Genomic DNA, 18,383 nt, shown 5'->3' on the forward strand with positions numbered 1-18,383 from the left:
AAATGCTCTATGGAAGACAGACAGCCATTTGTATGTGTGAGTGGATAAGTACAATTCATAACCAGGTTTCTGTACACATTAGAAAGGCATACAATTAGGTTTAGTTGGAAAAAACTTTTAAAGGAGATTCTATTTAAATATATTTTCACACTACCGCTCTCCTATCCCCCTCCTCAAAACCAAGCAAGTAGAAATGTGTGGTTCTGCTATTTGGGCAGGTAAGGGGAACTATGTTTACTGTACAAGGAAGCACACATACGCTGTACTTGTGCTGTATAATATTAGTTGGAGATTGGTGTACTGCAGGGGGTGCCGCTGCTATGGGGGGCACAGGTGACAGTGACTCAGTAATGCTGGTTCACCCTCCCAAAGTCCTGCTCTGCTCTTCATTATTTCAGAGTGAGAGCCTTGTCCAAGTAAGCTCGGGGGTTGGCACATGCACAATGAAAATGAGCAAAGTGGGGGCCTGGAGAGGGTGGACCAACATCGCTAAGCCCTCTGCCAAATTTTGCTATGGGGCCCTACAATGGGGTGTTCAGCCACTGTTGGAGGCATTGATCAAAATCTCTCACTGCAAAAGCACTAAGGAAACTACTTTGTTACAAGTTGAAAATAAAGGTTATTATGTTTTTGATAAGCTGTTTTATAGAGAATCAATATGGCACCATGACAGTCATCAATGAATGTGTCTCAGTTTCTTTACAAAACCCAATAAATGACAATGACATGCACATTTACACATTACATTACATTTACTTACCTCTGACCAGGTCAACATCAATCAGGTCAGATTTCATTTGGGCCATCTTCTTTGGCTTATTCTTGAATCCCTTAGAGATAAATTACCACATATAAGAGGACATTAGATGAACTTTGTTTGATTGCTTCCATCAGATTTTACATTAATACACTTTACTTTATAGAGCAGGATTAATTACATTTGATGTGAAAATACACCAATCAATTGACTGCAAATGTATTAAAAAAGTCAAAAGATTTCTAAATAGGTGACGTTAATATTAATTGGCTGGAGATTCCCTTTTCAAAAATAATACATCTACAGAATAATACATTTTCTTACATGAAACAGATTGTTTTGCACAGAAATAACAACTCACTACTAGCTATTTATTGTAGGAATATACTTCCATTGCACACATAAACGTTATTGCCTACCATACATTACAGTGACAATCCCACTGTCAGTCATACATTGCTCAGAGATACCCCCACTGCCAGCCATATACTGCAAGGAGATTCCGCAACTGACAGCCATATACTGTAAGTGGATACCTCCACTGCTAGCAATATATTGCATGGAGATACTACCACTGCAACCCAATTATTGCATATAGATACCCCCACTGCCAGCCAAATATTGCATAGCGATACACCCACTGCCAGCCATATATTGCATATGGATTATCCCCATTTGAAGCTATAAACTGCACAGAGATGAACTCCATTATGTTCTTGCCATATATTGTCCTCCCCACCACCCAATTGCTGAAAATATACTATACAAAGATCATCAGCTCAACTGTCAGGCATATAATGCACGAAGGACCTCCCCCAACTGCTGACCATTTATTGCAGAAATAATCTCATTGACTACCAGCCAGAATGTTCTGTAGCCTACATTGTCTCTATTGTTTTTGGGAACAAACTTCAATCGCAAGTGTACTTGTAATGGTCCCAAGAACCAAAGACCATGTGTCCCGGCCTGTCTGTTAGTGTTAGAGTGTTAGGGTTAGGGATATTATTGTCAGCCCAATAACATTGTCTACATTCAAATTGTCGATTTAACAATACTGTCTACATTTGTATTGTTGACCTAACAATACTGTCGATCATGTGAATTGTCAACCTATCAATACTGTTGATGTCATTATTGTTGACTTTTCAACCCTGTCTAGACTAAAACATACATTTGAATAACACTCAGGTAACTAGAATGCTGAAGTAGCCAATACAAAAGCTGCAGTCAATGCTTTTGTACAGAGATTGCTACCCAAAAATTGTAAAATAATTGCATTTGTATGGCAAACAGAACTACTTGCAGAATTAGAATGTATAGATAACCATTACCTGTCAGGATAATAACAAGGTAGATTCAAAAACCAAATGAATGGCTTTACAATTATAAAATTGTTCTGGTGGGAAAGGGAAAACTGGTGAAGATTTCAGCATCAGAGTGACCCCAATACCTGCCGCTGTGACTGTTAAGGCCCTGGAAAGCACAATGTCCAAACAAATAAGCAACTGAAAAATGTTTTCTGTACCCCTGAGTTTTCAACCCCAATGACTAATTGCACTTTTGGTCCCGTTAGACCAATTGGGATCTTCTGTTACTTGTACTACAGTAGGAAATCAGGTAGAATGATTGATAGGCACAGAAGTCTCTAACTGTGTATTGAAATCTTCTTAATTCTCTTCTGTTCCACTCTCCTCTGAAACTATCAGTGCTCTAGGTGATTAATAAGCCATTCATTCACCCCGCCTCTTAATCTCTCTCTCTCTCTCTGGCTATCTGACTAATGTCTACTTTCTGACCAAGGTGTATTTCTGTTTACTTCCCATAGAGATATTTAGGGCCTTATTTAGAGTTAGTAGCAAATATAGCTAAAGGGTGCAGATGTGCACCTGGACAAAGCATGTTGGGACGGAAGGGGTGCAAATGCATTTTTTTTCTGCATGCAGGCAAAATATTGGCCACTTTATTTTTAACCAGCAATTTATTGCTGGGCTAGAAACACCCACTCCCAACTCTATAGTTCTTTGCACATTTAAATTTGCCAATATTCTTATATAGTAAGAAAAATTACAGTTTCCAGTATTACGGTAGAAACAGCAGGTGGATGGAAACGAAATCATGGGCCAGAGTAAAAGATTTAACAAAACTGTGTGTCTACAATTAGCCACTTCTGGCTTTGTTTGCTTTATGGACAATGCTATTTTGGATATATAAATTCTGAAATTAAGCATGGTAATTCTCTTACTAAAGGTGGGATTAGAAATACAAGAAACAATTCTGAAATTGAAAGGCATTTTCTTATTTTATTCCTTATATAAGGAGTTAGTAGGACTGTCAAGGAAATCTGATTGTTACCCAGAGTTCTAGAAAAGGTTAGAAAAACTGCAAGCTTAATACAAAAGGTCACTGTATAAATGTCTGACATGAGAACTGCAACCCTGCAGAACAGAATTGTATTAAGGCTGGCCATTACAGGGGGAGTACGTATGTACCCTAGTTGTGTCTATATTCCTGATAACTCACTAAATATGCTTGATAATACTGAACACAGTAGAAAAAGAAGTATCAAAAACTGCTTAAAGATGAATTACCGAGTTTAGTTGGTTTGGTACTCCAGGGACACAAATATTTTATGGTATACTGATATCAGTTTGTTTCCTCATATTTTTGCTTCTGATGTTTAGCAAATACTGTCTTATTCATATGTGTAGTAAAATAACAGATCCTGTGCCACTTCATCTCATGAAAATATTGCAAATTAAAACTAAGTACTTTGATGTAAAAAATAGAGAAAAAGAAAGAGATAAATCTGTGAATATTCTGATATGTATTAACATTAATAATTACGTGGAGCTGAAAAAAGCTCAAAAGATGGGAATGTGGAGGTCATATCCAATAGTTCAAAAGTTTAAGGGTTATCTGTATTACAAAGTGTCCTAGAAAAAAAAAAAGGGAAATAAAAGGTAAGTGCATGTGTGATAATAGCAAAGTTAATTGTTTCTGTAAATGATGTAGTTGCCTAAAGGACTGTTCTTAGAAACATTAACCTATGTATACAAAACAAAGAATAGGCCTAAGTATTCAAGATAGTTAAGATAAGTTTTGACTTTTGAAATAGGAAACTCCTCATTAACCACCAAGAAGAAAGGAATGTGCACTGATAAGAGTAACTGTTTTATCAGCAAACTCTTATTGTATGCTGCGCATGAGAAATATGTTAAAAAATTGTTTCATGAAATAAACAGAAGTGTGTCTCCCTCTGGAAAGAGGATGCACACTGGGAGAGGTCGGTAACGTACATGGTCAATCTATGCTGGTAAACATCCTCCATGTGTGTACCTGATTCCTAAATAAGTGTGACTCTGGTCATTCTCACGTATAACTATATTAGTATACAGAAGCCTCCGAACCTTGGTTTCTTCCACAATTTTTGCTGTAAGTTTAAGCTAAAGAAGAATATAATGTGCATTACCTTCACCTTGAACTCCTTCTGTTCTACTGATTTCTCCCATATTTGTTTGTCATATGCACCAATCTGAAACAAAAGTAGTATTGAGTATATTTCCATATTAGAAGGAAGGAGAATATGCTACCTCAGGGATAGGGAAATTGTAGAATTACTTAACCCAGTTGTCCAGTGTTACATGATGTTCTGCTGTTAGCTTTATCTATTTTATGAAACACAGCATAACAATAAATTCAATCAGACGCCACAAAATATTCTTATATAATGCTAACTGATCTAATAGTGCCCTTTGCAACTCTGCAATAATGAGGGCTACTGGAACCCTCTATACATATGCACCATAAATATAATAATATATAGAAGATTAAAGAGGTAATCTCCAAAATATAGCAATTTATTAAAAAAAAAAAAAAAGTTAGTAGTCAAAATTCAATTTTAAAGATGCGTTATAAATTCAGCTTTTGAGTATTCTGGATATTTTGTAACTGAAAGAACTGTCAACTTCCTATCTTGACATAAGAGTTGCAATTAAGCATGCATGCTGCTAGTTCATCAATCAACATTTGTTGTATTATTTCATCAGTTTTCATATTTCTTTAAAATTGCAAGAATAATATAAGAAGTGTGAGATTTATATATCACTATTGATTGTAAAGATTTTTATTGTTATATTTTGCATATCAGTACTTTAATCTTCCATATATTACACAGCCCTTGAAGTTGCTAAGGGTAGTTGAAGAAATTTAGAGTACTTTATGATTGCTGATTTCAAAAATTATTTTTTCGAATTGGCTGTAGTTTGTGAGATAATGGTTACCCTAATTTAATAGGGAACTTAGCCATAACACAAACATATGGGAATCTACCAGAACATTCTAGGAGGTGAGACACGAGAGTATTCTAGATGTTCACTCTGCAATCATTCTAGAATATTCCACCTCTGTATATAAGTGATCAGTCACCCAACCAGTAGTCAGTTGAATGGCTCGCGTTGTCTATTGTGCTTTTCTTGTTTCTCATCTATATAATATATTGTATACATGTAATTCGTGTAAATAAGTGAAGTTGAACACGGAGTGGTTGTAGTGACAATTTGTATATACAGAGCATTTCAAGTAAGAATAAAGTCAATTAACGATAAAATGTGTTTTATTTACAATGCCCATGTGACAATATGATATTACAAAAACTTTATCTTTTTGGTGTTTATTTTTTTTAAGAGAAATATGAGTTATTCACAAAGAGGCTGCTTAAATAGAGATGTTCACTGGCCCCCATGCTTTGGTTTTGGATCTGTATTAACTTTGTGGTTTTGTTTTGGCAAAACCGCCCTCGCATGTTTTGGTTTTGAGCCTGTATTGTTTTGGAAAATTGCTAAAATATGCCAAAAGCACATAACTCTTTTTTGCTCTTTTGCTCTTTTTTTGTTCCTACATTATTATTCACCTCAATAACACTAATTTTCAGTCATTTACAGACAATTTTGAACACCTCACTGGTCACAATATTTTTTTCATAATGGCATCCCTCAATTTGTATATCTCCGGCTACACTTGAGCTGCTTATCCACACATCTGCAGAAATGGTGAAAGGAGGCTTCTTTAGGAGTACAGTATTAGAAAGGTCAGGCTTACACTTAGCACTTGTGGATAGACTCTCCGCAGGGATTTGTGTCATTTCTGAATCTGAACATACAGTGTCTTTTAATACCTTACTGTTTTTTTCCAGCTCGGCTTTTACACTTAAAAGTATTTGGGCAACCACTTTTTGAGTCTGAATGACAAGGTCTTGCATTGTCATGCCTGACCTTACATAAAGATGCCTCACCGACAGTTGCAGAACTAGAACTCATACAGAAAGGCAAAGGCCAGATTGTTTCCTTGCCACTGCGTGTGTAGAACGGCATGTAGATAATTTTATGTTTTGTTTGCAGTTAACTATGCCTTGATTACAGGTGTTTTTTTCTTTTCCAAGGTAAAAGCTTTTTTTTTACATTTTTGTTTCCCTGACTTAAAAACACTATGCACTAGAACATAGGCTTGATCAGATGATGTAGAGGGATTACTATCATCATGAATGGTGCCAGCAGTTGCTTGGTGCTCCTAGTCTTCTGTGGACTGAATCCATATCAATGGCACAGAGCAATGTGACTGGAGACTGGAGAGTGACAAGAACACTGTTACCCCTGTTTCTGTGTTACCAATGGCACAGAGCAATGTCACTGGAGAATTATAAGACTACCACTCCTCCTGTTTTTGTATGAACAATGGCACAGTGTCACACGCTGGGCGATCGGGCTGTACACCCGATCCCCGGCACTCTTACCTGCCTCAGCCGACCAGTCGCTCCATTCTGGGCCCTGCCATATTCATTCTAGGTCTGCGCATGCGCAGACCGGCTCCCTTTATTTACTAGGCTCCTCTCCTATTGGCTAGGGATTTTGGCTCCAAGTTTAAAAGGCACATCCTCTGAATCCTCAGTGCCTGTACTTTTTGGTACCTTCTTGGTGCAAGACGTGACTACCTGGTTCCTGCTTGTCCACAGAGCTGACACTCTACTCTAATGCAAACATCTCCCTTCAGTGTAACCTGCTAACTACTGAACCAACACTTCCAAAGTGTTTCTGCCGCCATTCCAGTGGTAACCAGTCGTTTACAGAGGTGACACTCTATTACAGCGCTACACCTCCATTCCTGTATAATCTGCTCACTACAGAGCTGACATTTTCTAGTGTTCTGCAACCATTCCAGTGGTAACCTGTTGTCTGCAGAGCTGACACCTCATTCTGTCTCCCTCTGCCACTCCTGAGGCATCCGCCAATCTCTCCTGAACAAGTTGTCTGCCATCGCTGACCCTCTTTACTTGTTCCTCTAAGAAGTTTCGCCTAGAACTCCTAGTAAGGGCCGCGACCTGCAAGATAGATGCAGCAAAGACCAAACCGCCTTGCGGCTGGTCCCTGGTGAATACTGTCTCCTCATTAGACTCCTCGCCTTACTTGAGCATTGTTAATCTAGGCAACCTGTAGGATCCATTCCAGTGAACCGTAACATACAGAGCAATGTCACTGGAGACTTATAAGAACTCTGCCACCCCTCCTCTTTCTGTTTTAGCTATGATGCTGGCCAACTACACTGGAGTCTGCCAAGAATGCTGCTGCTCCTTATGTGTCTGTGAAATGAAACTGGATCTCCGTGTAGGGCAGTACTTATAGAATCCAAAACTCGCAAGATCCGACATCGCAACAATGGTGTTTTGGCTCGTTTTCAGCTCCGAGGACGCACGAAAATACCAAGCCGGCTCGGCTTGGTATTCGGATCTGCTAAGTTTGGGGGGGCTGGGTTTTTTGGAAAACCGAGCATCTCTATGCTTAGAACAATCCTAATGCATTCTGCTACATTTGTGGTGAATACTCTCTGCAAAAATAAACAAAAAACATCACAGACTTTGTAAAGCAAGCTTATCTTGCGTATTTTGGCATGACCTGCCAAAACCTGTGTAGAATGCTTACGATGGTGAAAAAATCTGGAAACAAAAAGTTTAAACTTCAGTGTGCAGAGAGCCGAAAAAGCACCATGCAATTTTTTTGTCATTAATGTGAAAGGTTTCAATCGATAAAAGAAACTCAAGTGAGAGTATCCTGATTTGGAATCAGAAAGGCGACCTGTGCCACACAGCAAAGATGTTCCCATACCAGTGTTTACCACACTGCCTGACTTTCCGTTGTCAGATGTAGAAGAAATTTAGGACTTAGATGGAAAAACTGGAAGTGAATTTGAAAGAAGCATTTCAACACTTCAGCAGTTCTCAGCACTTCAGCAGTTCAGAAGAACTCAATGATCTGACACAGGACCTCAGTCTGTCAAGGCATACATCTGAACTTATAGAATCCAGACTAGAAGAAAAGAACTGTCAATAGCCAGAAACTAAAATAACAGCTGATCAGTCAAGAGAGGCACAACTTCTCCCTTATTTTAGCCAACATGAAGAACTTGTGTAATGCAATAACTTCTTCAAATGGGGATGGAAAAATCGACCAGGAGATTGGCGGCTTTTTATAAAGAAGTAGAAGCTTGAAATGTGTTTTATTGCACAATGGTAACCGATATGCATCGCTTTTAATTGCTCACTCAACAAAACCTAAAGAAGAATATGAAAATATCAAAATGGTCTAGCAGAAGCTCTGCTATCATGAGCACCAGTTGTCTATTTGTATTGATCTAAAGATAGTAAACTTCAAGCTTGGGCAGCAAAGTGGAGATCACTGGAGAAAAAGTGACAAGGCCTTCAAGAGAAAACATGACTCTAGGTGCAGTTAACATCATTAACGAGCACTTGGTTAACAAATAAAAAAAACCTTCTCGCAAAACCTCATATCTAGCTGGGATTAATGAAACAATTTGTTAAGGTCTTGGACAAAGATGGTGATTGCTTCAAATAAATTTGTACACCATTCACTGGACTAAGTATGGAAAAACTAAAATCTGGAATGTTTGATGGCCCTCAAATTCGTGAATTTATCAAGGATTATAATTTTACAAAATTTATGAATGGTGTTGAAGCTTCTTCCTGGTGCATTTATGTCTCAGTTGTCAAGAACTTCTTGGGTAAACACAAAGCAGATAATTATGAAAAACTGGTGCAATACATGCTCACAAACTTTAAAAGTTTGAGTACTAATATGAGCATAAAGATACACTTTCTCCATGGCCACTTACACAGATTTCTGGATAATGTTTGTGATTTTAGTGAGGAACAAGGGGGGAGGTTTCATCAAGATTTAAAGGTGATGGAGGAAAGGTATCATGGCACATGGGACAGATACATGATGTCAGACTATTGCTGGAGCCTCCAATGTGATTGTCCTGATAACCCACATAAAAGAAAATCATAGAAACAGCGTTTTATTATGCATTAATTGTAATTCTCCAAATCAGCTTAAAATGTTTAACTGTTATTAAACTGAATAAAATGCCATTATGTATCTCATGTGTTTACTTTTGCATTATTTGAGACAATATCAATGCATTTTGAAAGTAGGCTCTGCCTGACCATTACATTTTTTTGTGTTTCAAATGGGAACCATATATCTCAAAAATTAGAGCCAATGTAGCAAAACCAATGTCATAATCGGAGTCAGCACCACACATTTATCCCAAAATCACTCTATTATGATTGGCAATAAAATGAGTATTGACCAGTGTTCATTTATTTTATGTCTCACAATTCTGAACATCTCTAAGAATGTCCATTATTGTTTTGCACACTGTCATGGCCAAATGTTTTGAGAATGACGCAAATATTATTTTTCACAAAGTCTGCTGCCTCTTTATGATGGCAATTTGCATATACTCCAGAATGTCATGAAGAGTGATCAGATGAATTGCAATTAATTAAAAGCCCAAAGTCCCTCTTTGCCATGACAATGAACTTTATCCCAAAAACATTTTCACTGCATTTCAGCCCTGCCACAAAAGGACCAGCTGACATCAGGTCAGTGATTCTCTCGTTAACACAGGTGAGAGTGTTGAAGAGAACAAGGCTGGAGATCACTCAGTCAAGCTCATTGAGTTAGAATAACAGACAGGAAACTTTAAAAGGAGATTGGTGCTTGAAATCATTGTTCTTCCTCTATTAACCATGCTTACCTGCAAGGAAACACATGCAGTCATCATTGCTTTGCACAAATGCACAAAAAGGGTTTCACAGGCAAGGATAGTGCTGCTACTAAGATTGCACCTAAATCAACCATTTATAAGATCATCAAGAACTTCAAGGAGACAGGTTCAATAGTTGTGAAGAAGTCTTCAGGGCGCCTAAGAATGTGTAGCAAGCGACAGGACCGTATCCTAAAATTGATTCAGCTGCGGGATCGGGGCAACACCAGTGCAGAGCTTGCTCAGGAATGGCAGCAGGCAGGTGTGAGTGCATCTGCACACACAGTGAGGCGAATACTTTTGGAAGATGGCCTGGTGTCAAGAAGGCCAGCAAAGAAGCCACTTCTCACCAGAAAAAACATCAGGGACAGACTGATATTCTTCAAAAGGTGCAGGGATTGGACTGCTGAGGACTGGGGTAAAGTCATTTTCTCTAATGAATCCCGTTTCAGATTGTTTGGGGCATCTGGAAAAATGCCTGTCTGGAGATGGAAGGTGAGCGCTACCATCAGTCCTGTGTCATGCCAATAATAAAGCTTCATGAGACCATTCATGTGTGGGGTTGCTTCTCAGCCAAGGGAGTGGGCTCACTCACAATTTTGGCTAAGAACACAGCCATGAATAAAGAATGGTACCAAAACATCTTCCAAGAGCAACTTCTCCCAACCATCCAAGAACACTTTGGAGACAACAAAGCCTTTTCCAGCATGATGGAGCACCTTGCCATGAGGCAAAAGTGATAACTAAGTGGCTTGGGGATCGAAATTTAGGGTCCATGGCCAGGAAACTCCCCAGACCTTAATCCCATTGAGAACTTGCGGTCAATCGTCAAGAGGCAGGTGGACAAACAAAAATCCACAAATTTTGACAAATTCCAAGCATTGATTAGGCAAGCACGGGCAGCCATCAGTCAGTAGTTGATTGACAGCATGTCAGGACGAACTGCAGAGGTCTTCAAAAAGAAGGGTCAACATTGCAAATATTAACTCATTGCATAAACTTAATGCAATTGTCAAGAACAGCCTTTGACACTTATGAAATGCTTACAATTTTACTTCAGTATACCATAGCAACATCTGTCAAAAAGGTCTAAAAACACAGAAGCTGAAAACGTTGTCATTCGCAAAACTTTTGGCCATGACTGTACTTTAATGCCAGAAAATCTTTTTTTAATTCACCAGTGTGATAATGTTTCATAAACTCTGATTTTTAGGTTTACAAGTTACAGAACATATAGATCTCTTTTTCTTAATGCTAGTCACACATGCCCTAATCTCAAAGTTAAAAACAAGGTAATTTATTTGATATAACCTTGTGTGTAACCTTAAAATGAGCCGGATAGCCTGTGTGTATTTTATCTTTCAACTGTGCTAACAGGCCACTTTTGGGACTTATGCTTTACACTTGGAGACTGCAATGGCAAACAAAGATATATTGTAATTATCCCCACACAGTCCAATCCTGTACTCAACCTAAGCGCCAAATGGCCAGATCAAGTGCAACCAAAATGGACAGTCTGTTGCTCAGTGCTTAGCTCCTAGTTGTGTATGTTTGTAAAAAAATTACTAGTACGGTATATAGATAATTTCTGGTCAGGAGAGAATACACATATTACTAAAGTGGCATCTGTGAACTGTAAGAAGATACTATGCAGTATACGCATAATAAACAGGAGTGGCCATAAATGTTGCATTTTCTTCTAATAATGCATCATTTATTAAAAACTGTTGACATTAAAAAATATTCACATATATCCACATACATATTTCTTTGGTTTGCAGTGGAATAAAAACACAAAAGTCGCAGCCTATTCCACATGGAAATCCTTAAATGTGCCAAACAAAATTGTTGGTACCTTTTAAAAGTAGTTAAAAATAATTAGATTTCAGCAGGTGATTCTCCTTCACTTTGGAACTGAACCAACCTGTGTGAAGTAGCAGTTGCCAGCAATATAAAAATCTCTAATCAAACGAGGTTGAATAGAAAAGGGGACTCTTCTCCTGGTTTGTGCCACTGTGTGTATTGCAATGAGCATAGAGAAATGAAAGAAAGCCAGAGAATTGACTGAGCAGGTCAGACAGAAAATTGCAGCTACTCATTGACAATCTCAAGGCTACAAATGCAGTTCCAAATTATGTAATGTTATTATGAAGTTTAAGGCCCATGACACTGTAGCGTGGTGTCTTGCACGTGTGCATGGTATCATGAAATATAGAGATTTCCAGCTCATTTTGGAGCACAACGTTAAACCCAGCATCAGAAGAAGGGTTTTCATCAAAGATTTTCAAGCAGGATAATGGCTAGAAACATAATTCAAATAGCATTCGGGAATGATTCAAGACAAGATGCGGCCTACAATGAGTCCAGAGAACACCTGTGGAGAGATCTTAAAACAGCAGTTGGGAGAAAGTACCCTTCAAATCTGAGAAAACTGATTGCCAATAGAAAGATGCAGGAAGCTCATCTATGGCTATGGGAAGCAGATGACTGCAGTTAATTTGACCAAAGGCTGTGCTACCAAACATTACGAGTTGGTGTCAATCATTTTGTCAAAGCCATTTTTTTTATTGGATCATATTAAATTCAGAATAAAAAACAAAGGTTCTGAAACATTAATAGTGAAAGAGTTGTGGAGATGAAATACTGCCTCAGCTTATGTTTAGAGGAAAATGTGAGTTACTTAAAATAAAAAAAATAAAAAAAATAAAAAAAAAAAATGCAAGGGTGCCAATAATTTTGGCCAAGACACTACGCAGCATATAGTGATGAAGGGAAGAGCTTTTTAATGAAACATAGTGAAAGCTTTGCATTTCCTATCAAATTAACTCTAATTGCAATACTCAAAATATATTCTATTTTTGTTGTTATTTTATATAGGATAAAAAGCAATATCAACAAGACAATAAGAGATGTGGAGATTAAAAACTTAAACAGCATAGTAGAATATTACAGAAAAAATAAACATAACAATTTAAAATGTATTATCTAAACAGACTATAACAGTTTATATAAGTTTATATATACAGTTCAGATAAAATAAATAACATTTAGGAGGTGCAGCTAGCTTCCTGATTGTTGGTAGGCTCCAAATTTTAATGATCTTCTTCACAATGTTGACAACAAACATTATAGGACAATATCTATTTGATGTTAAATACTTTTGTGTCAAAAAAGACAAACCTTCATTTTATTACTTTAGCTTAGCTTAATGAACAGTATCCCCTTCCCCCGGTATAAATATCTTGATGTAAAAACGCTTAAATGTTGTGCCTTTTCCCCAGTCATTCATTTGTAAACTTGCCTGATGAAGGGGCCTCTGTGCTCTGAAAGCTAGCAAATATTATCATTTTTTTTTTGGTTAGCCAATAAAGGTATCAATCCTATAATACGTTTGTCTTTTTTGACACTAAAGTATTTAACATCACATAGATTTTTCTGGCTAACACGGTACTGCAATAATAATAATAAAAAAATATTTTTTGCTACACATTTTGATAAAGGACAAGAAATAAACATACATTACATTACAAACATTATTAAGTCTCCTATTAATAATCATGGCGCATGGTAACTAGAATTTATAAGTTGATTATGTTTGGGCCTTCACTGCACATGCATCCACCTGAGAATGCCAAGAAAAGGCCTCCTCTCATTGAGTAAGAGGGTGGAACAGCAATGCTGGGACCGCCTCGCTTCTAGGGCCCACAGTGGGCTTTTCTGCTACAGTGGCGGTAGTTCTGCCACTAGGAGGGAAACATGATATGGGGGAAATAAACATTACAAAAGGGTGGTGTTATGACATGTGCAACATGAAATATTATTGGGAAATATGGAATGATATGGCGATGATATATAAGGCATTATATGGCATGGAACAATATGGGAGTCAATGGGATGCAAAAGAGATATTATGGGGGAGAATAAAATTACATAAAATGGAATTATATGATATTGGAAGGAGATTGAATGATATAAGATGAAGATGGAATGACATGAAAAAGGGATGAAATTACATTAAGTGGAGATGGAATAATGTCAACAATAGGTGGAGGGAGGGAGGAAGAGAGTGAGGAAAAAAGAATAGAAAAAGTAACAGGATGAGCAAGCATGTGAAAAAAGTAAGGAGAAGGGTGGGCCACAAAGTAATGAGGGTGAGTCCAGTTGTCACGATCTACCTCCGGCTGCACTGAAGCATCTTCCATAGGGATGCTGCTTGCCTACTGCAGCTTCTGCCTGCTAAGAACTATGTTTGGACTTTGCCATTATGTCAATCTGTCCTGCAGTACCCCTCTATCACCAGAGGGGCTGCTGTCTTACATTCCAAATCACTAGCAGGAGTTATCTCCTTCCCTAATCAGCACCCACACGTTTCACTGCCTTTATAAAATTACCTCTCCCAGTAATCAGTGGCAGTTCATTGTTGTCTTGTCTGCTGCTTCTGATTCTTCAGAGTAATTCTGTGTCCTGTTCCAGACTGACTCCCTGATATTGACCTCTGCTTTGTTCTCGGTTCTGTTGCTTATCTTCTGATCCAGACCCTGACTCCATTCCTGACTACACTCCAGCTCAGATTTTTCAGCTACACATTCATGCTGCAAAACTCCTCTTCCAGCATATCGCTAATATATGCTCTATTGGATTGAGTTCTGATGGCTTTGAAAGCTATTGGAGTACATTGAACTCATTGTCATGTTTGTGGAAGCAACATGTGCTTTGTGACATGGTGCTTTATCCTACTGCTCAACTGTGTCAATAAAACATTTCACACACCATTACACCACCACCAGCCTGTATCATTAACACAAGGTAGGTTGGATCCATGGATTCATGTTGTTTACGCCAAATTCTGATCATGCCATGAGACCAGGCAAGGTCTTTTTCCAAACTTCAATTGTCCAGTGTTGGTGAGCCTGTGCCCACTGTAGCCTCAGTTTCCTTTTATTAGTTGACAGAACCCGGTGTGGTCTTCTCCTGCTGTTGCCCATTCACTTCCAGGATTTGACATGCTGTCCATTAAGAAACGCTCTTCTGTATACCACTATTGTACCACAAGGTTATTTGAGTTACTGTCGCCTTCTCGAAAGCTTGAAACAGTCTGGCCATTCTCTTCTGAACTCTCTCATTAACAAGGCAATTTTGCCCATAGAACTATAGCTCACTGGAAGTTTTTTTTGTTTTCGCACCATTCTCTGTAAACTCTAGTGTGCATGAAATTCCCATTAGAACAGCAGTTTCTGAGATACTCACACCATCCAGTCTGACACTAGCAATCATTTCACGGCCAAAGTTACTTAGATCACATTTCTTCCCCATTCTGGTGTTGGGTCTGAACAACAACAGAACCTCTTGACCATGTCTGCATGGCTTTCAGCGTTGAGTTACTGCCACATGATTAAGCTAATTACATATTTGCATTAACGAGCAGGTGTACAGGTGCCACTCAAATATATATGCACAGTATAGATGAGCCCAGTAGCCAAGATTATTACACCTGTGTTTTATGGTGTATAACAATAGACCAACTCTATACTTCCCTGTAAAATCTATGCATAACAGAAAATAGTTTTTTGATTCTTTGACTACTGTGTTTAATGAAATCGTTACTTACTTTTTTTTGATACCAAGATATTGCATCTCTATTTTCCACAGCCATTCTGTTATCCTTTCATTGGAGATTCTATCTGTAGACCACGGCAGGACACCGAGCATGACACACACCTAAAACTGGATAAAAATACAGAGTATAAAGAGATGCCTGAATTAAAGGAAAGTTTAATCATGACCCATTTTATTTCACACCATGGGCCTGATTGAGAGCTGAACATAAATCGAACTCTCACGCTCGAAATTCAGCTGAGGCGGATCACGATGACTGAAGTACAGCAAGAGTGGCACGTTAATGGAGATGAAGCCTACTCTAAATAGGTTGTATCTCCAGATATATATTTCAGGTGTATCTTTTACAGGTCTCGATCGATGTTGCAGAGATACGTGCTGATGATGATTATCACCAGTACAGATTTTTGCAGTATTTTAAAAAGATTAAATAGGAAACATCCTCCCCAGAGTGAAAACAGCGCTCATAACCTGGTCTCTTTACAGCTAATTTAGGATTCTGACATGATTATCTAGAAGGTTTTCAGTGCACTGGAAGCTGACTTGAATGGTCCCTGCAAGGGACCGATCTTACAGGCTTTAGTAAGCCTTTTTCTTAACCAAAAATCAGCTGGGTCTGTGCATGTGCAGAACGATTTTGCGTAGGATATGCTGACAACAGCCAAATATGTGTCTTGATGAATCAGGCTCTGTAAAAGGGATTTGCTCATATTGTCTAAATCTGATTTCTAATATCCATGTAATGGCCATCAAGCATAGCTACTCATCCAAGTCTGTCTGCATCAGGTGGGAGAAACATATAACTGAGAATCAGCTCTGTGCTGAATAATATGTAAAATACAAATTCAGCACAGTAACCTACTAGAAAAGACTGGGAGCAAATGGGCCTCTGAAATAAATATCTAGAAGGTTTGTGTCTGCGACCCTTCCCCTCTTTCATTCATTTCCAAAGATTAAACAGCACTCATTTACCACATCAATATGCCACACAAGAGTAAGAAAAATCCATTCAGAGCAACATGGCTCACTTATTTACAAGGAAATCAATGACCACTGTGCAAAACTCAGATCAGTCTTTCTCCTTCAGCCCTACTCCTCCATCAGAAATAAAGTTTGATTCCAACACCCAATCTCTTGTCACCAAGTTGGTTAATGATATTAAAGCAACGTTTCAATATAAACTGAAGAAGGCAAATTTAAATTTGACATTGCTAGTTGTGGCACTGGAATGGACTTCTTGGAGTCCAAAACAGACAAACTGTGAATTCTACAGCAACATAAATATCGATGGGGATTCCCATTTCAACAGTCGTATTTGCAGAGAATCTATAAATTTTTAATCAATGGAACAAGGTCAGAGGTTCTCTTCAAGCTGGAAATCCTTCCTGTAATTAATCTGTACCTAATGTTTCAACTAATCAAAGAAGCTCCCTGGAAATGCAAACATCCAAACCACCAGCACCTGAGTAGACAAAACTAGGTCAATTAATCTGAGAGACCACTCCAAATTGATAAGGCAAACGGATTGATGCTGTGATCAATATGCTATGTTCTTACCGTGAACTTCATCTTCAGATGGACTAAGAGAAAACGCTCATTTGTCCATTGCCTGTGGATACAAATCCATGTTTATTTAGCTTGACCTTAAATGTGCCCTTTGTTACAGAGTCTCATCAAACTTTTCTACCAGAAGTTACAAGATAAGTTTTATAGTTTGTTAGTTAACCTCTCATTCTGGGTTGGACAGAATGGTACCCTTCCTTTATACTGGTAGAGTATCACCATCATAGTGCCACTTCAGACCAAATCTCTAGGCCATTTTATTAAGTTTCTTCATAAAGCAGACAAGCCTAGATTGCCAAGGCCTTTCTGTTTCACCATATTTGCCTAATGTACTGTTCGTAAACTTCTGATGCAGACTGCAAATTACTGTATAGAACAGTCAAGAGTCCGCATTTTATAGTTTATTTTTTGTTTAATGTTTTACTGTTGATCTAATGAAATCTCCTCCTCGGTACCGTATGTGGCACCTTGATAATTCACAACTCTTGAATCCACATTTTATAGTTTATTTGTTGCTTAATGTTATTGTTCTCTCTGTTCACTTATTTTGTTATCTCTCTGTGGAATACCCCACCCCCCTCCCACTGCCTAAAACACAAACACTTTCCATCATCTCTTTCCTTCTATTCCCCTCCAATTTCCTCCATATGCATTTTACCCCCTCCCCTTGCCACTTGCCTGGTCCTCCCCCATACTACTTCCTTCCCCCTCTAGACTAACCTACCTTCCCTCCTCTCCATCCCCCCATCCCTGGACACAAACCAACTATATCAACCTCCCCAGAAGACACTCCATCTACGTAACACAGAATACATAGTTCTGAATGACCTCACCTCCATCTCATAGCCACCCCCAAGCACCCTTAATTCTCCAACAGGGGGAAAAAAATATTTCTCTGTACTTCTTATGATCCTTCACAGGGTTTTCTTACTCAAGGGTATTCACCCTATGAGGATTTCCTAACCTGCTTTCCTATGGTCCTTTTCCTGCACCCTTTTCCTCCCACAGATCCAGGCACACTAGCCTTTTTCTTGCCTATAGTGCACCTCCTCGCTGACACGAGGTTGACCTCAGTATGTTCTCTAAATGGCTCTAAAGTTCCTATCCATTAATCTAAATGTCCTGAACTAAACCAGTGCACAATGTTCCAAGGAGCCTGCAGGATGGAGAGAGTTGATGTCTATTCTGCAAGGTACACTCTCATCCTCAATGTAAGAAATTTCCCCAGACTTTCTTCACCTCAGCCAACTGTAAAAAGCGAGAAATAGTGATCCTGATACATGAAAGTTCTCTTTGTTCTAAACAAATCACTAACAGACTCTGATCATTA

At 38.5% G+C, this 18,383-nt stretch overlaps 1 protein-coding gene across 1 annotated transcript in view; it reads right to left on the reverse strand.

Moving 5' to 3' along the window:
* The window catches only part of PHTF1 (putative homeodomain transcription factor 1), an 81,080-nt gene that overhangs the window by 59,945 nt on the left and 2,752 nt on the right, over window positions 1-18,383 (reverse strand). The window contains exons 2-4 of the mRNA XM_075196270.1: window positions 15,483-15,598; window positions 4,227-4,289; window positions 761-830 (exon numbers count right to left, since the gene is read on the reverse strand). Of these exons, the coding sequence (XP_075052371.1) occupies window positions 761-830; window positions 4,227-4,289; window positions 15,483-15,527 (178 nt within the window). The 5' untranslated portion in view covers window positions 15,528-15,598. The remainder of the gene's footprint in view (window positions 1-760; window positions 831-4,226; window positions 4,290-15,482; window positions 15,599-18,383) is intronic.

Source organism: Mixophyes fleayi, chromosome 2 (assembly GCF_038048845.1).
Source record: "Mixophyes fleayi isolate aMixFle1 chromosome 2, aMixFle1.hap1, whole genome shotgun sequence".
Classification (NCBI taxonomy): Eukaryota; Metazoa; Chordata; class Amphibia; order Anura; family Limnodynastidae; genus Mixophyes; species Mixophyes fleayi.